The sequence below is a fragment of the Musca autumnalis genome, unplaced genomic scaffold (assembly GCF_047663935.1).
Source record: "Musca autumnalis isolate F117 unplaced genomic scaffold, ASM4766393v1 scaffold_5, whole genome shotgun sequence".
In the NCBI taxonomy this organism is placed as follows: domain Eukaryota; kingdom Metazoa; phylum Arthropoda; class Insecta; order Diptera; family Muscidae; genus Musca; species Musca autumnalis.
In genome coordinates this window covers 56,326,884-56,354,571 of record NW_027412088.1, presented here as the reverse complement: position 1 = coordinate 56,354,571, position 27,688 = coordinate 56,326,884, and the positions used below count along the sequence as shown (strand labels likewise).

The window sequence follows — 27,688 nt, the reverse complement described above, 5'->3', positions numbered from 1 at the left end:
CAAATGTTGTAATATTCAATATGACATTATTTCAACGTTATGCCACCATTGGAATTCCTTGTGATTTGTTATAAGGTTCTAATAATATTATCCAACAGGAAGACTATAAGCGAAAATTTTGTTACAACGAAATATTATCATTATTGCGTGAAATTTTGACGAAAATGCCGAAGAACTCAAACATTTTTTCTCCAACTTTTCCTAGAAAACCATAAAAAAATAAAATTAGAATAATATGATTTTAATTTTTTCGTAATATTTTCTTCGTATTTTTGCAAATAACTTGAATACTATAGCTCCTACCTTCACAACTTATGTTTCATTTTACTCCTCAAAATGTCTGGATGCTGTTATAATTTTTTTTATATATTTTTCGTAAGAATGAGCGCTATTGTTTCAAAAATATGTTTGTAAATACGTGAAATTATTTAACAAATTTGATTTTTCGCGAATCCATTGAGACTTTGCGATTTTATTTTTTGCATCATCGCAAAGGTTACGAATTCAGTTCACGATAATAAGATATAACAGCTAAAAATATTAAGCCGCGTTTTTTTAGAATTTTTTCTAATTATTATAGTTAAAACAGTCATATCTTTTGCGCGCAACGATCAAAGTTAGTAACGAAAACAGATTTGGAATGCTTATTTTTTTCTTAATCTATGTACCAAAAATCATTGATGTAGTATCAAAATTTTTTTTTTGATTTTTTTGAAATGAAAAAGACAATTTTAGACATTTTTCCTGATATGTATGTATAGACATGCATGTCGTCACCATAAATGCCCGAAGGCGTAACCCACAAAATCAAAACTTTATAAAATTAAAAACTGTTTTATAGAATATCAATGTTATTAGGGCGAGTATTTGGAGTATTATCAATCATGTAGGAATGAGAGTAAGTAATGAATCTAAAACCGCGAAAATGCTTGGTTTTGGCATCCGTCATTACAACGGCATCTGAAATATTGTCCCATGTTTCGAAAAGTAATTTCTTGATAGGATCGTTATTTTTGAACGTAGAAGCTTGAAATTTTGCCAGAGCATGTATTTTAGCTTTATGTATCAGATTTAGGGTTTTGGGTAAGGAAATCCCGCACCAGGAATTGCCGGGAATTCTCGGTTTTTTGGTTACGGGATTTTCCCGGGAAACAAAATCATATTTCCCGGGAAATCGGGAAATATATTTTTACATATATCGCAACTAATATTGAATGAATGACTAAACTATGCCCGTCACTTTTATATCATAGAATCAGAATTCGATTAGATTTTACAGAATCAAAAAATTACAAAATATTTGGAAATAACTTTAATCTACCAAAGTGTTTTCAGGGAAAAAGTTATAAGAGCCACACCAAAAAAGTGGACTATAATGACGGATTTTTATTCTGTTCCATTTAAGTGTGAAAGAATATTTTCTATTTTGAAGTCCCATTTTTATACTCTCAGTCATTGGGCTAAAGAGGCTCCGGCTGGCTGGCTGGCTGGTGCGCACGATAACTCTCGAACAAAGGCACCGATCAGGTCAAAAATTTGTCATTCGAGATTTTTTTCAAACTTAGTTTAAGTTCGAAGATGGACCATATCAGTGGTCCACTACTTCCGGTACCTTCCCCACAAAAGTTCAACAATTATCACTAAAATGGTGCGTTTCGTACGCAACTCTCGAAGGGAGTAACCGACTCGGCCATTATTTTGCACATGGTAATATTAGTTCCAGGCATAGAACGGGTTCCGTACCAAATTCGGAAAAGGTGAAGTTTAGAAGCTCCTCTCGGATGAGATTTGAAATTTTTTAGCAGTTTGTCGTTACGGCCCCCTTTACGACGCGACGGTAAAAATTTTGTAAGGGGCAAGTCCACACTTCCTGAGATAATGTCTGAAAAGCTCCAAAAAACCTTGACGGCAACACCTAAAATGGAAAATGAGAAAGATAACTCCCGCAGGGATGTTCTAATTGGTCCAAATTTTGCACATTGTATTATTTCATCTAGTCATGTATCAGGTTGGAATATGGGCTATATATGGGCCCAGCCCTTCAAGTACCTCCAACACAAAAATTTTGGAAAAGTGCAGTTTAACAGCTTATCTCAAATCGATTTGAAATTCCTTCCAAAAAGTTCTACTTGAAGGCCGAGTTACGATGGCGAAATTGTTTTTGGGAGGGCAAGTCCACTCTTCCTGAGGTAAAGGCCCAAATTATCAGAAAAGACTGCCGGTAACAAATACATAGGGTAGGTAGTACGTAAGAAAACAGTCGAAGGGAGAAATATCCCACACTCTCTCTTTTAAATGTTTGGCAATATGTTTTGTGTGCGACCCTAGTTAAAACGGTACAAATTTTTCGGGGCAAATCCATACTTCCTAAGAAATTAGCTCAAAAACTCAAAAAGCCCCTAGAAACGTCAGAAGTATTGTTGTATTGATCCAATCTCTTATTTTATCCCTGGAAATCCCGGATACCCGGGAATGGCGATTTTATGATTCCCGTTTCCCGGGAATGATAAAAACCGGGAAACCCCAAAACCCTAATCAGATTTCATTAAAAAAGGAATTTCGATTTTCATGTTGGTTTCGTCTTCGGGCATTTATGGTGACGATGCGTGCTTTGGGCAAATGTCACTGTACTGAACGACATAAAGACACACACATGCACTCCTTGTGCTCTACTTTCGAATGTTATGTGTGTGAGATATGTGGTATACATACTTATGTATGTATCTTTGTGGAAACTAATTAATAAAGGATGAAGGTTTGTAAAAAAATATACCTCACATATAATTCACCTGTACATATACGTTCTGTCAATACTTATACGACCGCAAGAACCTTTAAAATATCGGCGATTTTGCATAAGACTAAAAATTAATTTTGGAATACATATTGGAGAAGTGTGGTAAATTGTAGCACGTTTAAATTTAGTTTCAACATAACTAACTATTATCGCTCATTTTTTCAAACAGTGACACATCTCAAAACAAATCCTGTTTCGAGAAAAACGCGTTTTAAATTGGCGATTGAAATTTGACATCCCAACTTAAAAAGATTATTACACAAAAAATATACGGGCAATCAGGAATAAAAATTCCGTGCGTAATTTTTCCCTTTCCCCAATTTCAAATTTTTTTATTTCCATATTTATGTCCAAAAAGAGAATACTTTTGTCGATTCGACGAAAGCTTTCCATAATTAAGCGATTCTAATAGGTCTTCAACGTTTTTATATACCGCTTAAAAAAATTGCACTTTTTAAAATTATTTTCCGTGCGGAAAATTCCGAGGAAATATTCATGATTACCCTGAAAATAACTACTTGGACCATAAATTGCTGTGCAAGATAAAGCATGATTGTTGTTGTTGTAACAGTGTTTGTTATTATGTTTGTATGTTCGTTCTTCTGTTCAATCTGGCTCTGGGTCTATCTCCAGTTCCAGGAAAGTGGTGGCTTCGATGGGATGTAACCACAGATCCACTGGACTTCGATGAGTAGGTTTCGGGGCAGTTGAAAAGGTGTTGTGTGTCGTGCGGGCCCATGCCGCATACTGGACATATGTCTTGCACGGCGCGATCGATTTCCGCCCAATACGAATTTAGTCGACTGCAATATCCCGAGCGTAGTTGAGCCAAAACTACTCTAGTTTGTCGTAGCAGCTGACGCTCCCCAGCTGTAAAAGATGGGGGATGTATTTCGAGGACTTTATTCACACTATAATTGCTTAAGGCCTTGGCAACTGCGTCCGCGTGAATGCTATTCAAACCTGCTTGATGTGTTTGTTGATCTAGGGGTTCTCTCCTGTATCGTTGGACCTCTCCCTCTAGAGCATGAATATCCTTCCTGATATGCCTGGGTGTGTCAGGCCTACCCACAAGATGGTGATTGGGATGGCTCACACAGTAACATCCAAGCAGGTACTGCAACCAAAGCTTCTCATTGTGTTGCTTTACTGGAAGAATCTTTGCCTCCTCATGTAGATGATCCACTGTAGACTTGAGGAGGCACCCTGTTGCTGTTCTCAGGGCGGCATTCTGGCAAGTTTGAAACTTTTTCCAATTCGTATCACATAATTTCGGGGACCAGACTGGCGCCGCATAACTTACCACCTATCCGACCTATTGCGTTATATGTGGTCAACAAGGTTTCTTTATCTGCACCCCAAGTGCTGCCGGCTAGAGACTTGAGGACCTTGTTCCTACTTTTTAGTTTGTCGCATATAGCTGTGGGGTGCGCGCACGACGTGAAAGTAGTCTCGAATGTGACCCCTAAAATGTTGGGGCAGTTTGTGGTCGGAATTCTGCTACCGTCGACCACGAAATTCAATTCTCTTCCAAACTGCGCTGTCCATGTGGTGAACAGAGTAGCTGTTGATTTTGTGGAGGAAATCTGCATATTCCTCAAATGGAAAAAGATGGTAAGATCGTTTAAATAGTTGTTCAGTATCTCACAGATGTCATCAGGATAGGTACCCGACGCCAGGATCGTGCAATCATACGCATACGTTACGATCTCAATGCCGTCTGGAGGGTGCGGAATACAGGAGAGGTAGGGGTTCAACAGTTCCGGAGATATCACCCCACCTTGGTGAACTCCCTGTTTCACTTTACGTGGTCTGGACTTCTTGTTCCTGAATTCCACGTACGACTGCCGTCCGCACATATAATTGACTATCCAAAGTTTCAAGCTTGGCCGGAGGGTTGTCAGCTCAAACAGCGTGGAGTGCCTGACTGTATCAAAGGCTTTTGATAAGTCAAGCGCCACCATCACTGATCTATCGCACGACCGCCTCTGGTTGAGTCCTTGACAAATATGTGTGGTAATGGCGTGCAGCGCAGTTGTCGTACTGTGCTGCTTACGGAATCCATGCTGATGATCGGGAACTTGATAGCTATTTCCGGTACTGGGAGGACTAAGACCTCAAGGGTCTTTGCTACGGGCAACAAAAGCTAAATCGGTCTGTGCGATTCACTTTTGCTGGCATCCTTGCCGGGCTTCCGTAGTGGGACCACCCTGCCCATTTTCCAGACTTCGGGAACAATGAGGGTAGCTAGCAGTTTGAGAACTTTAGTGAGATACTCCACTTCCGGCTCATCCAGCTGCTTCAGCATTACCATGGAGATTCCATCAGGTCCCAACGCTTTGTATGATTTAGCGTTCCTGATGGCATTGGCAACATCATCCATTGTAAACTGTGCTGGTTCCTCCTCAGCAGGAAGAGATCTGATGCGACGTAATGCTCTTCTCTTCGCCATGTCTCTCTCGGGGTGTTCGACAAACTGTCGATTGAAATAACTTGCGCACCTCTTCGGGTCAGTCAACGTAACGTTGCCAAACGTAACTGAGGGCCTATCTTCCCTTCTTCCAGGGTTCGAGAGTGCCCACAATTCACCTATACCGGCTACAATGTTGCACCTCTTCAGATGATTAAACCACTTGTTCCGCTTATGCTCGCCGACCACTTCCAGTGTCAGCTCCCTGACTCTGGGGTCATTGGGGTTGGTTCGGCGAAGCTCATCACGCTCATTTGCTAATCCCGTCGCCTCTGCTGCGAAGTTTGGTCTTACATCGGATATTCGACCAGCAGGGATATGGCGAGCGGTTGCAGCAGTGATGATGTCTCGGAACGTCCTTTCCGCTAACCGAACATCAGAAGGATTGGGCAGTTCTCTGAAGCGGTGATTGGTGAAATCTCTGAAACCCGGCCAATCAGCATTCTTATGATTGACGAATGTGCGGCGTTCAGAGGTAATGACATCGGGTGGGCTGCTAATGGAGACAATTATAGGGAGATGGTCTGATCCAAGGGAAATGAAAAGTTGCCAGGTAACGCCATTTTTCAGACCAGGTGACACGATGGTTGTGTCCGGCGAACTGTGACACTCTCCTCTAATTCCGGTAGGGGCGTCCTCATTGACCGTGCAAAACGTAGGGCTGTCAATCTGCTCAGCCAGCGCTGTACTTCTCTGATCGTTTCCGAGGGCCGAATGCCACATTTCATGATGCGCATTAAAGTCTCCCAGGACCAGACGACTATGACCTTCCAAAAGCGGCCTAATGTTAGGCAAGTGATCTCAGATACAGCTATTTCTCGGCGGGATGTATACGTTCAGCAACTCTATCTCGGCAGTTCCACACCTGACTGCTACTCCCATGCATTCCATGTACGGGTCATTAGAGACAGACTCAAGCGAGATAGGTCTGTATTGGACAGACTGGTGCAATAGGAAAACTAATCCCCCACCTCCACTTCTGGTGCGATCCTTCCTTAGCACGTTGCAACCATCGCAACGTTGTAAGCTATAGTTGTTGTTGAGCTTGGTTTCTTGCACCGCAGCGACCTTGATATTCCTCCGTCTCATGAAATCTACTATTTCCTCGATCTTACCTCGGAGTCCATTGCAATTAAATTGCAAAAAGGATGCATTTTCCGGGATGGGGACAAAAACGGCTGGTGTTAAAGGCTGCATGTGCGGTTGTGGTCGAGGGGACTGCGGGGGAGTCTCATAACCAGACGACGAGGGAGTTTCGTAATCCGATGACGGCTCACTGGGGACTGTATTCACATAGCATGCAGCAACGTAGTCCCTGTCTTGGTCCCTCACGTGGACAAGTCCAGAGCAACCCCTTAGATGCATCCATCCCTGACATCTATTGCATCTCACCGAAGGCTGGATGTGGGTGAAGATGCGGAGGTGACAAACTGAGCACAAATATATTGATCCTGGGTTTTCCTCCGTCCCGGCACGGACCAAAAGGATTCGGAACAGGCATTCCGGGATATGCTGTTCCCAACACAGAAAAACGAAACAAATACAAACATATGTACACTGAGGTGGTAGTTCCGGGTCAATCCGGTACAAAGAACCCTCTACCGCGGGATTGCATGATTTGACGTGTTTTAGTGCTTCATAAACTCAAAAACTTTTGTGTTGAATTATGCGAAACTCGTAGTAAATGGGATGAAACTCGTTGAGTTTTAGAGATAAAAATTGACACAATATAAAGTAGAAGTTGTAGAAAAAATAGAAATTTCTAACTCAGAAAACGCATTTTTTGATTTATGCCACTCTTTGAGTAAATGAGCGATATGTACATTGAATTTTAGGCATTCCCCAAACGAATTGGTGGCAATTTGACACTTGTCTGCCAATTAAAAGACACCTCATATATAACAAACACTTTCACAATTTTCAATATTGACACATTTTGCAAGCGATTTGTCTGTAGTTCGGTATTTTCGATTCCCAGAAAACCTTGTGGCAAGATAATTATTGTCAGTAAACTTTATTTATCATTGCGTATACAAGTTGTCAACATGTATACGCCATGTTATCCACAGAGATAAAGAGAGCAAGTGAGAACAAGAGAAATTCTTTGAAAAGTTATTAATTTTTGCTTAATATTAATGAAATTTTATTTCAATCTGAATATATAAATCACCGACTTTGTGACAAAATATATACAATTTGCAAAATGGTATTATGTTACATTAGTATACAAATTGTATCTGTGTATTTGTGTATTTGTGTATATTACTCACAAAATATTCGAATAAATTTATTTGTATGTGAAAAAAATTATTTATTTTTGCTGATGATGTTTTGATTTATTTGTTTGCATTGAATTGTTGTTGAGACGATAAATTTATAATGATGATGTTCATGCCAGAAAAAAATGTATTGAATATAAAATTAATTCAGCATTACTGTTTTCACTTTATCACGTTAGATAGAGGATCACAGATATTGTGGAATCGGAGTATTTAAATGAAACCATCAAAAAAATTCAATAAGAATTCAATCTTTGGCTAATTTACTTACTAACATTGTTGACTTTCAGTAAAAAGACCTATAAGCTGAACTAAGAAAAGATTTCCATTCCACTCTATTTGTTGTTTTGCTTTTTGGAATACCGCTTTTTTCGATCTCGTCTACCACTTGTTTGCTCCATCGAAGCCTTGATCTGACAGTTCTGCGTGTGTCCATTGTCGCTCATTCTCATGACATGGCCTAGCCAACGTAATCGTTGTATCTCGATAAGTTTAACTGTGTATACTGATGTCGTTGTATAGCAGATACAGCTCGTGGTTCATACGACGCACAGTGGTTCAGAATCGTTTTTCCTGGCCAAAAATTGTTTTGTCTTTCTTTTCTTTCTTTTTTTGTTAGACAGATAACACAATCAGCTTTCAGACGAATTATGAGCGGTCTGGTAGTTGCAGAGACATTCAAGGTCAAAGTTAAACTTTTGAGTTTTTTAACTATTTTTCATCAAAATATGAGTGTTTTTTAGGTTTGTATATCTTCCTATGTATTAAAGATGGTCAAACACCAACAAATAAACAAAATAATTACCAAAACAAATTAAAAAAAAATTCGAAAAAAATTAAAAAAAAAATTTGTAAAAAAAAAAAATTTACAAAAAAAATTTAAATTTTTTCAAAAATTAAAAAAATTCTCCTTGGGTTTTAATAAAACTTATATAACTCGTATAAAAACTCATTTACTCAAAAAAGTCGTAATTTGTGTCAAAAAAAACGGCAATTCATATGGAAACAGTATAGAAAAACACACATTTTTACCCATGTAATTTCAATCAATTGAAAAAAGTGTTAAACGGACGGAACGGGACGCGTACAAAAGTAAATATGGGCTGGAAGAGGAGACTTTCGGGCATCTTTCTGTGAAAACAGAACTTTGTTCCATGTTGTTCCACAAAAGTTCTAGTCCACTAAATTTGGAATTTCATAAAATTTAGTACCTGAGGAAAAATAAAATAGCTCATGTTGTGTAAACGCTATGGTAATTTACTAAAACGATTTTTAAAGGCCACAACCCTCCCTACCTTACAGATAAACAATGAACACAATAACTGTTATAGTTTCAGAGAAATAGCTTCGTCTTTCTCTAGAAATTTGCAAAAATTACGTATTTCCCAAAAATGGGGAAAATGCTCGTCTTTAGGGGCACGCCACGCCTACACCTTCCAATATTTGGGCTAATTTTTTGGTTTCCTTAGTTTCAATATGTTTACTATCGAATCCTAAATAGAAATTAAATATCTTTGACAAAACAAAATTTTGATTTTTGGCCAGGAAAATCGATTCCTGAACCATTGTGCGACGTCGATATTCACCGTCAACGCAGATTGGCCGTAGATCTTTTGAAGAATATTGCTCTCAAAAACACACCTGGTCTATCTGCTTCCTCAAGTATCCAGGCTTCGAACCATACATTAGCACGGGTAGTATCAGTGTTTATGTGACTTTGTTTTTAAACTGCTTACTTAAGCCAAAGTATCATCTATTGGCTTTTGTTGTGTGTTTGGCGGTTCGAGGTAGACGAAGTCTTTTACTACCTCAACATTATAGGTACCAACCTCCACAGTTGGTCCGAGCTCTATGGACGCATTTCGCGTCGATACCATCAACCTGGTCTTGTCGCCTTTTACCGCCAGACACACTTTAGCAGATTCTCCTTCGACCTTCTTAAAGGTATCAGTTACTTCCTTTTCTGATCGACCAAAGATGTCAATATCTTCAGAATCCGCAAGTAACATTCGGATATTGGTATAAATTGTCCTTTTTTTTGACATTTGCATCTCGTATTACCTTTTCCAATAGAATGCTGAAGAGATCATACGAAAGGCTGTATCCTTGTCTGAAACCTCTCTTGGTACTAAACTGTTCCGAAAGGAGGCTTCCTATTTCAACTGAGGACCGAGTTTCAGTTAGGGCAATTTTACAAAGCCGACGAATAAGCTTCGCGGGGATGCCAAAGCCAGACATAGCTAGCAATACCTATGAACGTAGGAGGCTGTCGAAGGCTGCTTTATAATGGACAAAATTGTGGTAAGTGTCGTTCTGCATCTCTTGGTCTTTTCCAGAATTTGCCGCAGTAATATGTTCCAATTATTTCGTTTACCATAGGCTTTAGTCGTTCGCACAATATCCTTGACACTATCTTGTAGGCAATAGTGAGAAGAATTATGACCTTTTAGTTAAAGAATATAGTCTTATTTCCTTTCATGTGGACGGGGCACGAGATGCGGAGCTTCCAATCGTCAAGTATGCATTCTACCTGCCAGATGGTGCTAACTAGCTGATGCATACACCTACACCTGCGTACTACGTCGTCTACGGTTTTGAACAGCTCAGCTGGTAAACCATCGGCTCCTTCAGCCTTATTATTCTTCAGCAGGATTATTGCTGTCTTTACCTTATCTTGGCCGGGCGGTATACATTCAATACCATATTCGGGGATTGGATCAGTGGTATCTTCGTCGTCTTCGCTACTATTGGATAGCAACAGTTTCGGAAGAATACTTTTTTTCATATCCTGATCACATTATATGTATCAGTTACAAAATTACTTCCTGGTCTCTACAGGAGGATGTGCCTGTACCAAAGCCATAAATTTGGTGTTTCACTCTTTGGTAGAATTATAAATTATGCGGCTGTTTGAATGTAGTGGGTAATATTTTGTTACTGTGCTGATATGTTATCGGAACGAGGAGTGATTTTGTTTAGTAATTGGGCCGGTTAAACGGAATATGTTGGCGATATCTGTTGTGGTTGCAGCTTACCGATGATGTCTAACTTCCGTGTTGTGTCTGTTCGTACTTAGAAGTCTTCTGTTGTCTATAGAAGACATCAAGAGGTCCTCTGGTGTCTAGAGAAGATCTTAAGAGGTCTTTTGTTATCCATACAAGACATCAAGTGGTTCTGTGTTACATATAGAAGACCTCAAGGTGTATTTTCTTATCTATAGAAGGCCTCAGCGGCCTTTTGTTGTCCATAGAAGACCTCAAGAGGCTTTCGTTTGCCTATAGACCTCATGAAGTTTTCCGTAGAAGACCTCAAGAGGCTTTCGTTTGCCTATAGACCTCATGAAGTTTTCCATGCTCTATAACAGACCTCAATAGGTCTTCTGTTGTACATAAAAGACCTCAAGAGGACTAATGTAGTCCCTAGAAGACCTCAATATTCAATAGTTCTTTTGTATAGAAAACCTCAAAAGGTCTACTGTTGCCTATAGAAAACTACAAGAGTTCTTCTGTTGACTGTAGATGATCTCATAATCATCAGTCTATAAAATGTCAAGGGGTTTACTGATGTCTATAGAATTTTGTTGTCTATAAAACACCTTAAGAGGTCTTTCGTTGTCAATAGAAGACCTAAGAGATTTTCTTCCTTTGTCTTAATAAGACATCCAGGGTCTTATCCATCTAGTCTTAAGTTGCCTATAGAAGACCTCATAAAGTCTTCTGTTGTTTTAAGAAAATCAAGAGAGATCCTCTGTTGTCTATAGCGGACCTCAAAAGGTCTTCTGCTGTCTATAGAAGAACTTAAGATTTCTTCTGTTGTCTTTAGAAGGCTTCAAGAAGTCTTATGCTGTTCAAAGAATACTCCAGTGGTCCTTTGTTGTCGTAATAAGGCCTCCTGAGGCCGCCTGCTTTCATAGAGGACTTCAAAAGATTGTCTGATGCCTAAATAAGATCTGAAGAGGTCTTCTGTTGCCTAAAAAGACCTCAAGTGGCATTATATTACCGCTTAAATCTGGTACTGGTAACTAACATGTTTTTGACGCTGCGAAACTATCAGCCTCATACCATTGTGAGACTTTTCACTGTGGAATTTCCCGACGTTGGGCCTTTCCAATTTTGGCATTAAAATCGCCTAGAATAATTTTAACGTCATGGGCAGGACAACGGTCATATGTTTATTCTATGCGCTCGTAAAATATATCTTTGGTCTATTTGTTCTTGTCTTCAGTGACAGCATAAGGGCAAATAAAGCTGATGTTGAAGAATTTTCTGTATTGCAGCAAGTCTTTCATTCGCTGGGATAAAACTGGAGACCAGATGTTTTAATCTCCGACCAACTACAAATCCGCAACCAAACTCATGTTTTTTGTCATGGCAGCTATAATCCAGAGTGCGTTACCTTTAGGTGTTGTTATGACGTCTTTCCCAATCCATCGTATTTCCTTTATGACACTAATGTCGGCGAAAAGTCAGTGTCCACGTAAGATGAAAAAGGGACCAAGATAAATCCTGGGCTTTGCCATGTTCAAAACGGCCAGGACCGGTCAGGACCATTTCAAAACAATCGTTGCACAACCCTTAATCTGCACTTATGAAAAATTATAAACTTTTGTGGGCGAGGAAGTACCGCGAAGAGATGTCCGATATACATTCGTATGTTCCCCCTAAGGTACAAGGGAGGGAGACTTCTCTCATATCATATCACTGATATGTGACCTACTTTTTATCGCAGAGTCTGAACGGGGTGTCCTACTAGACCATTTGTAGGGAAGATTTTCATGATTAAAATATTTAGGAAATGTACGCCAACATACATTATACTGAAGGAATTTGCCACCGGCAAACACTTTGATGTTCTGGTCGGGGACTGAAGCGCAGACCTTCTGAGGGCAAGACGGACGTGCTTTCCACAGCACCTCGATGGGTTCCATATAGTCTATCTTAAACTTGATTTAAATTTGAGAGAAATATTATTATGTACAAACGTTGGACCGATTGCAGTGACTCACTCCTTGTCGTGCCCACCCGCAATTCTTGTGGGCCACGGCGGGATTTTATAAAGCTTTTAGACCATTGCTAACGAAAAAAATTATATCGCTGTAAACAGCGCCATTAGGAGTATCTGCGGTAAAAATTTCAAAACGATGCTCATACAGTCCTTAAACTGCACTTATGCGAAAATTGTATACTTTGTGGGGGATCTACCCGAAGGTATAGTCCGATATAGACCTTCTTGAAACATGATAAAATTTTGGAAGACATTTTACGATGTATACAGTTTCAGCCAAATCGGATATTCAGTTCGTGCTCATCGGTAATTTTAGTTGATACCGGAGGAAGTTTTTGTAGAGTTTTTGGGCCATATTCTTAGGAGGTAGCCGAGAAATACTGTAAGTTGTAATAGGGGCAGCAGCGAGGAAACCTTCTGGAAAACCCGGTCTAAAACTAAACTTTTGTAGGTACACGAAGTAGTAGACCTATGTAATACAGTTTCGAACCTGATCTACGTCTGTATGTAATATTTAAAGAAAACAAATCAACAAATCGATTGATCAGTTTGGGAGTTATCGTGCGCTCCTCCCAGAAAGGCAAACGGACGGATATGACTAAATCGATTCCAAATTATCTGACACTGATTTTATCCAAACATACTTGGGGTCTAAAATCATTATTTCGATGATGGACATTAACATCGTATCAACGTGTTTATAACCTGCTCCTTAGCCTAAAGGCTGAGGGTATAATTATTTAAAATATTGAATTTCTGATATATAAAGCTGTAGATATAGGATATAATAAGGAATAACACGACCACATAAATTGCTTCTCAATTATTTTCTACTTAAAATTCCATTACACTCACCTGTATAAACAACCACGATGAGACCAATGCTAAACTGCGATTTTGTCCACTAAAACGATAGTGATACGCATAAAACGCAAAATGATATAAGTAGAAGAATCTGCAAAGACAAACAAAGATACATCAATTATTAACATGGCAGAGATTCCGAAAATACAAATAAGACAATAGGAAATCAATATAAACATAAATACGAAATTTATGTGACTACATTTCAATCCGTATTATTGAGTCATTAAAATACACTCTTTTTCAAAATATATAAATATAGCTTTGAAAAATATTTTACTATTATAAAGCTAAATGACTGCTTTATTTATATCCAAATTTGTATTCTTTTTTTTTTTTTTTTTTTTTTTTTTTTTTTTTGTTTCTTCCAACGACAACTCAAAAAGAGAAAAGTGCCACCAAATTACAAAAGAATTCCACGGCTTATTAACAACGAACGACGTGAGAGTCGAAAGGAAAATAGGCAGTAAATTAAAAATATGTATGTATGTACATATGTATGTATGTGTGTACATGTTGTTGTTAATTGTACTTAAATTGATTGTCGAAAGTTCAATGAAAGTTGCCACTAATTAAGGCCATTATTATTGGATGTCACAAAAATGTAAACAATTTTTATGAAATGAAATTTGATTGAAAATTAATTAAAAAAGCCTATGTGAATTGAAACTTTCATCAACGGACAGATGGAATGTAGTCATTTCAGTGGGTCATCGTATCACTTTTGGACTAGTATGCCAGGAAGTATGGACTTGTCCACGGAAAACATACCACAACGAACAGCATCAGTATGCAATTCCAAAAGACCCTAAACTGCACTTAGAAACAAATGATGAATTTTGTGGGAGAGATACCCCTAAGAAGAAGATCGATATTGGCCATTTTAGAAGTTAAACTAAATTTGGACCGAATATTATAAGATAAAAATTTTGGACCAAATTGGTTGCCCGTCCATGAGACATCGTGCATACCATTTTAGCGACATTTTTTTATACCCTACACCACACTGTGGTAAGGGGTATTATGTGTTAGTGCATTTGTATGTAACATGCATAAGGAAAGGAGATAGACCCATAGTTCCTTCTAGGGATATGCATATAATCACTTTCTGAGTCGATTTATGCATGTCCGTCCGTGCGTCCGTTCGCAACGTGCAGGTCGCATTTGTTGTCCGATTTGGCTGAAAATTGGGCAAGATCATTTTTTAGCTGTCGGAAGAACGCTATTACTTTTGGTGAAAATCGGTTCAGATTTGGATACAGCTCCCATATATATTTTCGTCCGATTTGAGGTATTTGATGCACCAAACACGCTATATCTGTCCAATTTTGATGACATTTGAAATTTTGACGGAATTAGGTCTTTTAATAAATGTACCAAATTATATCGAAATCGGTTCAGATTTGGATATAGCTTCCATACATATTTTCGGCCGATTTGACGTATTTGCTGCACCAAACACGCTATATACGACCGATTTTGATGAAATTTGGCATGTGTGACTGAATTCGGTCTAAAAATAAATGTGCCAAACTAAATCGAAATCGGTTCAGATTTGGATATAGCTTCCATACATATTTTCGACCGATTTGACGTATTTGCTGCACCAAACACGCTATTTACGTCCAATTTTGATGAAATTTAGAATGTGTGACTGAATTTGGTCTAGAAATAAGTGTACCAACTTATGTATATCGAAATCGGCTCAGATTTGGATATAGCTCCTATGTATATTTTCGCCCGATCTGTCCAATTTTGATGAAATTTGGAATGTGTGACGGAATTTTCTCTAGTAATAAGTGTACCATAGTATATAGAAATCAGTTCAAACTGATATATATCTCCTATATTTTACATATTCACAGGGGTGTAGGGTATCATATAGTCGGCCCCGCCCGGCTATGATCCTATCCTTACTGGTTTAATATTGGGGGAGTACCGGAAGTTGTTGCCCATCTTCGAACTGAAACTAAGTTTGGACAAAATATGACGAAGGCCAAATTTTGGTCCAAATCTGTTGATTAGTTCGAGAGTTATCGTGCTCTGCAGCGATAATGGCACCATATCATAGGGGTTTTTACACCTTTTGGGCTGTTTTCCCAAGATACTTATTGGACTTACCCCTGAAAAAACATTCAGAATTTCACCGTTGTAATTGACATAATAAGTTGCTTCAACAGAAAGTGATTCGAGAGCAGGTCTTAATGTGAATTTATCCGAAATTTTGTGTGGGAGGTCCCCAAAGAGTGGACAAATATAGTCAATATTCAAACCTAATCTATATCTGGTAGATATATTAGGATGTGTAAAGTATGGACCAAATCGGTCACTCCCTTCAAGACATACAGAACATATTCGAACTTTGGTAGGGGTGGTACCTGAAGGAGTGGACCGATATGGCTTATCTTCAAACATAGACTAGGTTTGGACAAAATATTATGAAGGCCAAATTTTGGACAGAATCGGCAGATCCCTTCGAGAGTTATCTTAAGATTCAACCACTACACACGGTGTCATAGGGGTTTTCTTGCACCTTTCCGGCTATTTTCTCAGGAAGTATGGACTTGCCCCTGATGAAACTTGTACCGTCGCACAATGGTTCAAGAAACTATTTTCCTGGCCAAAAATAAAAATTTTGTTTTGTTACAGATATTTAATTCCTATATGGGATTCGATAGTAAACATATTAAAAATAAGGAAACCAAAAAATTAGCTCAAAATATTGGAACGTGTGGGCGTGGGGTGCCCCTAAAGACGAACATGTTTCCCATTTTTGGGAAATGCGTATTTTTTGCAAATTTCTGGAGAAAGAAGTAGCTATTTCTCGGAAACTTTAAAAGGTATTGTGTTCATTGTGTTATTTTGTTAGGTAGGTAGGAAGGTGGCCTTTCAAACTCGTTTTAACAAATTACCGTAGCGTCTACACAACATGAGTTATTTTATGTTTCCTCTGGTACTAAATTGTATGAAATTCCAAATTTAGTGGACTAGAACTTTTGTGAAACAACATGGACCAATGTTCTGTTTTCACAGAAAGATGCCAGAGAGGCTCCTCTTTCAGCGCATATATACTTTTGTACGGTCCCGTTCAGTCCGTTTAATCTTTTTTTAAATATATTGAAATTACATGGTTAAAAATTTGTGTATTTTTCCATACCAGTTCCCATATGAATTACAATTTTTTTGCACACAAATGAACATTTTTGGAGTACATGAGTTTTTATATGAGTTTTGTAAAACCGCAAGGAGAATTTTTTTAGTTTGTTAAAAAATCTAAATTTTTTGAAATTTTTTTTAAAATTTTTTGAAAAAATTGTTTTTTTTTTTTTTTGAAAAAAAAATTTATTTTTTTTTTTTAAATTTTGAAAAAAAAATTTTATTTTTTTTTTAAATTTGAAAAAAAAAAATTTCGTATTTTTTAATTTATTTATTGGTGTTTGGCAATCTTTAATATATAGGAAGGTATAAACAATACATAAACACTAAATAGTAAAAAAAACTCAAAAGTTTAACTTTGGCCTTGAATTCCTCTGCAACTACCAGACATGTATTGCCCGCTTACATTCATCATTCATCAGAAAGCTGATTGTGTTATCTGTCTAAAAAAGAAAGAATTAGGAAAATATATCTATCCGTTCAAAAGTTACATAATTCTGACCAGGAAAAAACGATTCTGAACCATTGTGCGTCGTAAGGGGGGCAGTGAACACAAGTGGTCACCAGAAAAATCAAGCGATTCGAGAGCAGGTCTTAAACTTAAAATCGTGGATTTTATGAGTCGAAAGATGAAAGCGGCGGTGCAGGAAACCATGCTCAACAACAACTGCAGCTTATCGCGGTTTGAGGTAGGAACTCAGGAAGGATCGCATCAGAAATGGAGATGGGTGATTAGCTTTCCTTTTGCACCAGTCTGTACAACACACATCTATATCGCTGAGTCTGGCTCTAATGACCCGTCCATGGTATATATGGGTGTAGCAGTCACGTGTGCATCTGCCGAGGTAGAATTCCTCAACGTATACATTCCGCTGATAAATAGCTAGCTGTACTCCAGGTTATAGCCCCAGCATGACCTTCACGCTTTTAGAAGGTCATAACCGACTGGTCTTGGGGGACTTTCATGCTCATCATGAGTTGTGGCACTTGGTCCTCGGCAATCACCAAAGGGATATAGTGCTGGCTGAGCAGATTGATAGCTCTAGGCTTTGCACGGTTAATGAAAATTCCCTATCTGAATTAGCGAAAAGTGTCACAGTTCGCCAGAAATAACCTTCGTCTCAGCTGGTCTGACAAATAACGTCACCTGGCAACCCGTCGTTTTACATGGGTCAGACCATCTCCCCATTATTATCTCCATCAGCATACCGCCGGATTTCATCGTCTCCGAAAACCGCATTTTCATTAATCATGGGAGAGCCAATTGGCATAGTTGCAGAGTGTTCACTAATCACCGCTTCAGGAATTGTGTCCAACTCTTCTGATGTTCTACATGACAGAGAGGATGTTGCGATACATAATCACTGCTGCAGTCGCTCCCGCCATATACCTGCGGGTCGAATACCCGAAGTAAAACCAAATTTTCCAACAGAACATTGTAGTTTCAGAATCCGCAAAAACTTCCCAGGTGTAAGCACCTTCCAGTTAAAGTTGGTTCAAGAGCACCGTGTGTAATAACCAGGTGACACAGAAGACCTAGGACTGAATTTGCTTTCGGTGTAATCTTACTACATGAACCTTGTTTGACGCAGATACATTGTACGTCTAATGAGGTGCGTAACTAACTTCTTAAACGACAGTATAATTTAGTGGGTGTGGGTTATATCTGCGGCATTCGTGTTCCAGTTGCTTAACTTGGAAACTAGTACGTAAATCGTTCGAAAATTGTATACATAAAAAATTTAAGTTTGCTCTCTAAAGTGAAATTTATCTCTGTTGGAAAATCAACAATATTTAGTCTTACAAACTACTACGACATGAGGATCCAATTAAACTTTAAATATCCTCCTGTGTACGCCACAGAAGTGCAGAATCGAAAAATAATAAAACATGTGAACCACAAAAACATGTTTACAAACATATGTATGCACCTTAAAAAATATTTGTTATATTTATGTGTGTCACATGTAAACATCTGAGTCGTACACCCAATCACCCACCAACACATAAATATGAACAAGAGAATTATATAAACAAAAGCCACAAGCAATTCCTGGAATTAAATTGTACATATTTAAATCAAATAAAGGAAGGAAGTAAGAAGCCCAACCAAATAAACTCCACACAAAAAAAAAAACACGCACAGCTTTACACATACATATGTACATACATCATTTTCATCATCGACAATATATGTATATACAGTAGGGTGATGACTTTTTTACAACCTCATATCATAATGAGTTCCACCAGACAAGAGATCTATATATAACAGGATGGAACTTACGATATTGTTATAGAGCCTGCGTATAAAACTGTGCAACAAAATGGAGGTGAAAGTCTGGGGCGCGAAAAATTCCTCTTGGGGAAGAAAGGCCTTGGTGAGTATATTAAGAACCCCGAATGACAGATCTGCCGTGAATCGAACTTCCGAGTTATGACGTGATGAAGTTTCTGCTGAAGACCCTGTAAGACATCTGAAATTAGCGTTATATCTTTGTTAACTGCCGTTTTAGCTTATTTATGAGATGACATGTCTTCAGTCGAATAGAATGAGGATTATTTTCGTAGAGCATTTCGACCTTCTAACTAGCTTCCTCAAAATCCTTTTCGTCCTTTATTTTAAGAACCGCTATAAAAGTACAACAAGATGACGTTTTTCAACTTCGAAATGTTCTGCAAAAATGTCGCTCAGAAAATTTTAGATACGACTTGACAACTAATCGATTTTGTCGCGGTTTCATGGTCATTTTTGACATTTACCCTGTTTTGACTCAGAAAAAACTATGTTTTGTGTTTTTGTATATTCTGTGACGAATATACAAAAAACAAAATATAGTCTTTTTCTGAACAAAAACAGGGTTAATGCACAAAACGACCAAGAAAACGCGACAAAATCGATTAGTTGTCAAGGAGAGCCGTACCTAAAATTTTCTGAGCGACATTTTTGCAGAATATTTCGAAGCTGAAAAACGTCATCTTGTGGTACTTTTATAGCGGTTTTTAAAATAAAGGACGAAACGGACATTGAAGAAAGCAAGTCAGAAGGTCGAAATGCTCTACGAAAATAATCCTTATTCGATTTGACTGAAGACATTTCATCTCATAAATAATCTAAAGCAACAGTGAACGAAGATATAACGCTAATTCCAGATGGCTTACAGGGTCTCAAGCAAAAACTTCACCACGCCATAACGCAGAAGTTCGACTCACGGCGGATCTGTCCTTTGGGATTCTTAATATACTCACCAAGTGCTTTTATCTCCAAAAGGAATTATTGTTGTTCTTTCCAATCAAGAAAAAGTGATATTAATCCCCTCTACATCCGCAATTTTACTTAGGTACTTAACTTCGATGGCCCATCAAGGGTATATAACGTGACTGCTACATTGCACAGCCGCCTCTCTTATATTACACCCCGTATCAATACAAAACTACCTTATTACTTACTTACTTAGCTGGCCCATTAAGAACATTTGTTCCATGGACCGAACTAAGAAAAGATCGCCAGTTCTCTCTGTTTACCTTACATGATTTAAACTTTAACGCACAATCTGTGAGTTATGTTCGGACATAATTCTCATTCACTCCACACAGCTAGACGGTTAAGATGTTTAGTTTTCGTCGCTGAATTTGTCGAGTGCTGGCGTTAAACGAAGTACAAGATAAGACGTGTGGCATTGACCGCAGTCACATGAACCGAATCTAGCGACAGTCGTCGGCACTGCGATCCGTTAGCTCCTTGCGATTCGTTCGCTCCTGAGGATTCGTTCACTCCTTGCGATTCGTTCGCTCCATAACCTAACCATTCCCGGATCTTCTCTTTACAGAGTAGCACAACCGATCGTCACACAACCGAGTACCATCATTCACCCGAACGTCACCCAGCCGTTTGCTGATCCGAGTACTGCCGAGATGAGTGTTGCCGACGACTGCCAACGAGCCGACAACATCCGATTACACCAGATCCGAGCAACACACCCGACGACTGTCAACGAGCCGACGGCATCCGATTACCCAGAACCGAGCAACACACCCAACGATTGCAAAGAAGCCACCAACAGCCGAATACCACCGAGCCGAGCAACACGTCCGACGACTGTCGAGCCGACAGCCACCCGAATAGCACTAATCCGAACCCCACACCCGATTACCAACCAGCCGACAGCAACAACACAATTGTCATCGAAAGATCTTATCCATCTGTCCGATTACATCAACCCGAGCACCATCGAGCCGACAGAATTCACCCGAGGTTGTTCGTAACATCAGCCAACCAACATACACTATATATCCAACTAATCTCAAAATCATTGAATTTTCATATTTACGTAAGTGTAGCAATAAAGCATTGAAACACAATTAACTGTTGTTCTTACTTAGGGTTCGTGATTCCTTAAGTCGACCCTGGCAACGGCTGAGCTAACCTCAGCCTTCGATAAAACCACTCGTTATAGGTATAAGTTTCGAAATTGTAGACAGGAATCCGCCAATAATCTGTGGTACTACTACGTCATCTGCGTATGCAAAAACTTCAGTGTCCTGATTGTCCAATTTCGTTAATATGTTGTTGATCACGAGTAGCAACAGCAACGATGAGAGAGTACTCCACCCTGAGGAGTATCCGATTTTTCCCAATGGTCGTTTCCCCTATATAAAAATAATAATATAATTGTTCCACAAACATCCCAGATGGGACAAGGGAGATTTCTCTCATATCAATGAGTGCACCCCGGATTCATATTAGCTCAATGATATCGGACCTACTGTTTATTTCCGAGTCCGAATACTCAGGAAATGTCGCCAACAGCACTGAGGGGTATTTTGCCACCGTTGAAAATTTGATGTTGCCTGGCCTGGGAATCGAACCCACGACCGTGCAAGGCGGGTGTGCATACCATTGCACCACGGTGGCACCCTATACTTGAATTTATAAATCTGCGGCACCAGAATGCCAACGCAATGGAAAAACTTACAAACTTGCCAAAATAAAGCCATGAGAACCTCAACAGGATGCTTCCCCATGTCTTGATTGGACCATTGATTGGACTTGCACAACAGGATGTTGTCTATGCAATATATGCATGGATGCTATGAGCAAAAACCATTCAAATCACCATCTAGTGGATAGGTACCCTCGCGCCCAGGCAACATACTTACTAAAGTTCGTCTTTGGATAGAAGAAAACCTACTAGACCTCCCAGAGGTCTTCTATGAAAAGATGACCTCCTAGACGTATTCTATGGATAGATGACCTTCTAGAGGTCTTCCATGTATAGATGACCTTCCAGAGGTCTTCCATGAATATATGACCTTCTAGAGGTGTTATATGGATAGATTACCTTATAGAGGTATTCTATGGATAGGTTATCCTAGAGATCTTCTATGGATAGATGACCTCCTAACGGTCTTCTATAGATAGAAAACCTCTTAAAGGTACTCTTTAGATAGAAGATCTAATAAAAATCTTCCAGAAAAGGAAGACCTACTAAAGACCCTCTTTTGATAGAAGACCTCTTCTATGGATTGGTGACCTTCTATCGATAGAAAACCTCCTATAGATCTTCTCTTAATAGAAGAAGAATATGTTTTTTAATGATAGCAGACCTCCTATAGGTCTTCTTTTGATAAAAGACCTCCTAAATGTCTTCTATACAGATAGTCCGGTCAAAATAGACATTGAAATAGCAAAAATTCCCACAAAGCTGAATTTTGGTGGAGAGCTAGGGTTTGCTATTAGAAGCAACGTCCTAAAAGTCCCCATCGATCCCATGTGTGCAAACAAAATTATTCGGGGTCAAAGGTCAAAATTTAAGGGTTTTTAGGTTTTCGGATTTATTTTTTGAAAACGGTTAATCTAATCAAAAAGTGACTAAAGTAAATATTGTAGACAGAAAAATTATCTACAAGTTTGACCCTTATAATTTTTTTCTTAGAAGGAACCATTCTTGAGATATAGCTGTTCTAAAAAACACATGATTTTTTTGCACTTATAAGGGAAATATGCACATATTCAGACGAACCGGCTAAAATAAGCGAAGTAATCGGGTCTGTCCCCCAAAAATATATATATTTTCTTGAAGAGCGAAATTATAGCTATCTTCTAAAAAAAATTCCAACAAAATCGGAGTGTGTTTATTAGAGTTATTCAATGTTAGAGTCATTTTATGCAAAAATAGCCCATTTAACCCACATGTATAATCGAAAGCCCAACGGGAACGACCCCAACGAAAACTCTCCGATTTTTTTCAAGTTTTGTCCGAAGGTAGGGTTTGTTGCACTTATTACGGAAATGTATAATTTTCTACGGTTGCGGATCCGGTTCGCCGGTTATTAGACCCGAAAGGCCAAATTTAAAAACCGGGTTAGACCCGGTTCTACTGAACCGATTACTGCAAAGTGGATATCGTTTGAAAGCTTACGGAAGTATCTAACACATAGTGTCGTTACTTTAACCGGTTCGCCTCATAATGTACTTACGCGGCTAATTTTTTATTTGACCTTTAGATCGAGATATCTCGAAAATGGTAAGTCTTTTTTAAGAATCATAAGGACCAATCTTGTAGACAATTATTGAATCTACAACTTTTACTTTAGCGGGCTTTTGCTAAGTATTACCGTTTTTGAGAAAAATTAAAAAAAACTGAATAATGCCTCCAAAAATGACCTTTGACCCCGAATAACTTGTTTTGCACACATGGGATCGATGGGGACTTTTAGGATGTTGCTTCTAATGGCCAACCCTAGCTCTCCACCAAAATTCAGCTTTGTGGGAATTTTTGCTATTTCCCCCTTATACGCATGTCTATTTTGTCCGGACTATCATGTCTTCATATAGCCCCATAGAACGGTACCTCCGGATATCTGGTATTTTGAAGGTTGTGGTCTCAATATCCCACCAAAATGGCTGAAATTTGGTATTAAGTCTTCGTTGGTGGTATGAAACCTTCCACCTGAAATTTGTCGGTATAGGTTCATGTCTTCATATAGGCCCATAGAACGGTACCTCCGGATTTCTGGTATTTTGAAGGTTGTGGCCTTAATATCCCTCCGAAATGGCTGAAGTTTTGTATTACGTCTTCCTTGGAGGTATAAAACTTTCTACCTGAAATTTGTCGGTATAGGTCCACGTCTTCATGTATCCCCCATAGAACTGTTTCTCCGGATTTCTGGTATTTAGAAAGTTGTGGCCTCAATATCCCTCCGAAATGGCTGAAATTTGGTATTTAGTCTTCGTTGGGGGTAAAAATCTTTCCACCTGAAATTTGTCGGTATAGGTCCACGCCTTCATATTGCCCCCATAGAACCGTACATCCCGATTTCCGGTATTTTGCAGGTTGTGGCCTCAATATCACTCCGAAATGGCTGAAATTTGATATTACTTCTTCCTTGGGGGTAAAAAATGACCATCTAAAATTTGCATTTTGCATAATATGACCAAAAATAGGGCTTGCATAAAATTGCGCTGTCTATTTATAAGTTTGAATAGAATACGTAATCAAGGTCTTCTATAGATAGAAGACCTCTAAAAGTTATACTATAGATAGAAGACCTGCTAAAGCTATTCTATAGATAAAAGACCTCCTAAAAGTCTTCTATAGATAGAATACCTCCTGAAGGCCTTCTACAGGTCTATATGCCTTTTTTAGATAGAAGACCTCCTATAGGTTTCCTATAAAGGGACCTATGGTTAGAAGACCGTCTAAAGATCTTCTATAGATGAAAGATCTTCTGAAGAACTTTTATAGATAGAATACGTAATCAATGTCCTTCTATAGACAGAAGACATCTTAAAGGTATTCTATAGATAGAAAACCTACTAAAAATCTTCTATAGAAACAAAATCTCCTAAAGGTCTTCTAGGGGGGTCTTCTATAAAAAGAAGATGTCCAAAGGGGTTTTCTGTAGATAGAAGAGGTCGTACCTCTATAAAAAGAAGACACCCTAAAGTCGACTTCTATACATAGAAGTACTCCTAAAGAGGTCTTATATAGATGGGAAATCTTCGAAAGAGTGTATTTCATATATGGGACCCCCTAAAGGGGTCTTCTATAGATAGAAAACCTCCCAAAGAGTTTTTCTCAAAAAGAGGTATTCTACAGATAGAATTTTCATCGAAAGTAGTCCTTGTACTAACGGTTTTCATCAGTTAGGAGACCTACTAGAGGTCTAATATAAATAGAAGGACTCCCACCGGTTTTCTATATATCGTAAAGGTCTTTTATATATTTATATAAAGATTCTCTTCAAGGTTTTCAATGGATGAAAGAACTCCTAAATGGGTCTTCTATAGATAGAATACCTCCAAACGGGTGTTTGTATAGAGAAAAAAGGTCATAAAGGTCTTTTACAGATAGAAATTTCAAAGGTAGTCCTTGTGATTCTGATACGAGGATGGGGGAGGCGTATACGCAATGGAGTTGAAGACCGACTGTTACTAATTAAGTGGAATGAATTTCATTAGTTCTGCTACAGGTTCATCCATTCCTGGCTTCCGGAGAACATTTTTGAGAAAAAAGTCGAAAATGCATCACCCTAATACACACACACATACATATGTATAGGTACGATTTATATCACCCAGAAATATATTAAATTTATTTCAAAACAGGAACAAAATTATTGCTGTTCTCGTTCGTTAGTTTGCGTGCCTAGTGCACTACCAATAACATGTGTGTGGATGTGTGAGGATGTATGAATAGGCCTGTTCGATAACTTCGAATGTAAAAAGTATTTGCAAGTTCTTGCAAGTACTTGCAACTATTTCTCATTTCTCTTTTATGGGTACTTTACACGATATGTATTTTACATATGGGTTGTCACTTTTTATATACAAAATGTATACGCAAAGTGACAACCCATATGTAAAATACATATCGTGTAAAGTACCCATTACTGAACATGTTTGTTATCGAACAGTATTTTATAAAAGTTTGTACAAACTTTTGTGTTATCAAACAGACCTAATGTACGTGTATTTGTATCGGTACAAACAGTAGTAACGGACATTTTTAATGGAATGAATATGTCATTTGTTGTGTAACTTACGACATTACATACTCGTATCGTCCACATACGAAGGACATAATAATGTACGTAAATATGTATGTATGTACTATGTATGTAACTGCAGTGGACACTTTTATTTCATTAAATACGAGTTGAACATTTTTGGGAGAAAGGCACAAAATATAAAACATTGGCTTTATAAATTAAATCTTTTGTCTAGAATTGAGAGAAAATTCGAAAGATTTCTGTTACTCTGAAACAAGAAAATAAACTATTTCCCAGGAACATTAAAGCAGGGACAAAGGAAGACTTATATCGAAGGTACATAAGAGCCCTTCCTTATACAAGCCCACTGTCTTTTTTGGTTGCACCTAAAAATCTCGAATAAATACACAGGCCTATTGTCCTCCCAGAGCTATAACAAATTCTTGTGTATTGTCTTCCTACAACTGTACAACGCTTAATTACAGAATTCTCCAACGATAGTTTCGAGTGTTTATCGTGTACTCATCCCTCATTATAGGTGTTGTAATTATGGCAATTATTCCCATGAATGCAATAGTGTTAATTATATTCGAATGCTTACAAAAGGGGATTCGTTCTTCTCCATATCTGCGATACGCATTGTTGCAACTTGCGACAACATAAGCCATGAATGAATGCAGGCAGCATATTTATACTGAAGCTAATTACCCTTGATTGGTGTAATAAGTGGCTTTTGGGAGAGATCTTTTGACACCATTCATTCATTCATCCATCCATCCATATTCCTCCCATATTGACAATAGTAGTAATTTGCAGCTATTGTTGTTGTTCTCTTAATTATGTGGCATTGCATTCAAAGACGAATTTCTTCATAGGCAGTAGTATGATACTGATATGAAGAAATAAATACACACATCTGAAGTTTTATATGTGTATGTACAATATGTGAGTGTTATCTGATTATTTGAGGAGGTACCTGCCTGCCGCATGGCAATGTAATTATTGAAAATTTTAATTACACCACTAGACGTGTGAGATGTTTATCATCGACAAACGGCTTGCTAGAAGCAGCTTATAATTCCTAAGCTGATGTTGTAACAAAAGCATCAATCGTTATCTTAAGGTCATGCTCATGATTTGCTGTAGCATTACAGGTGTAGACGTTCTTTGTATAAATAGTGTAGGTGCATATTCAAACTTCAATCCGATAATTCCTTTGTTAACCAATTTGAAATGAAAGGAGAAATCGTAAAGAAACGAAAGAAGCAAAAAAAACACTGCCCTAGCTCATATCTATCAATGAATGATTGACAGCTGAAAAGGGAGATGCTTGTGAGTGCAAACATAGTAGGAATGACAATTACAAAAACTATTACATTCTATGTATGTATGTACATTGTGGCGGCCCAAGTAAAGACGCTTTTTTTTTTGAAACGCCTACTCCCTAATTTTTTTCATTTGAACCAAAATATGGAATTTGATTTGACTATTATATATGAAATTTCATGGCCATAGGTTAACATTAAATCGTGCCACCAGAGGGATTTTTGTTTCCATGGTCATTCGTATGGCCCCGAAGGTGCATTTTCACGAAAATTCTCTAAAATCCGCAATTACGGTCCAATCGACGTAAAAACTTTACCTGTTTATTGTTGTTGCTAAAAAACGAATCTTACAAAAATTGTGAAAATCGGATGGGATTTTGATATAGCTCCGTTAGGCCGATTTTAAATACTTTGGGCCCTATGTAGCTATATCGAAATCTGATCCAATTTTCACAATTTGTTGTAGGATTCGCTTTTAGCTATAACAATGAACTGGTAAAAAAATTTTCATCGATTGGACCGATTGGGCCGATTTTGGAGAATTCTCGTGAAAATGCACCTTTGGCCCCATACAAATTCAAAATTTCATATAAGGTTTTTGCGACAAATGGAAAAATATGGCGGGTAGGAAATCGCAAAAAAACATATATAACTTTAAAAATCGTCCATGGATAGGAGACCTACTAAAGTTCTTCTATAGAATGAAGACTTCTTTAAGGTTTTTATAGATAGAGGACCTACTAAAGTTGTTGTATAAATAGAAGACCTTCTTAAGGTCGTCAATAGATAGAAGTGAGAT

General features: G+C 38.3%; 1 protein-coding gene across 2 annotated transcripts in view; it reads right to left on the bottom strand.

The window, feature by feature from the left end:
- LOC141387650 (uncharacterized) overlaps window positions 1–27,688 on the bottom strand; it is a 105,001-nt gene that overhangs the window by 22,246 nt on the left and 55,067 nt on the right. For both annotated transcript variants that reach the window (XM_073957613.1, XM_073957614.1), the window contains exon 12: window positions 13,406–13,505. In XM_073957613.1, coding sequence (XP_073813714.1) covers window positions 13,406–13,505 — 100 coding nt within the window. The remainder of the gene's footprint in view (window positions 1–13,405; window positions 13,506–27,688) is intronic.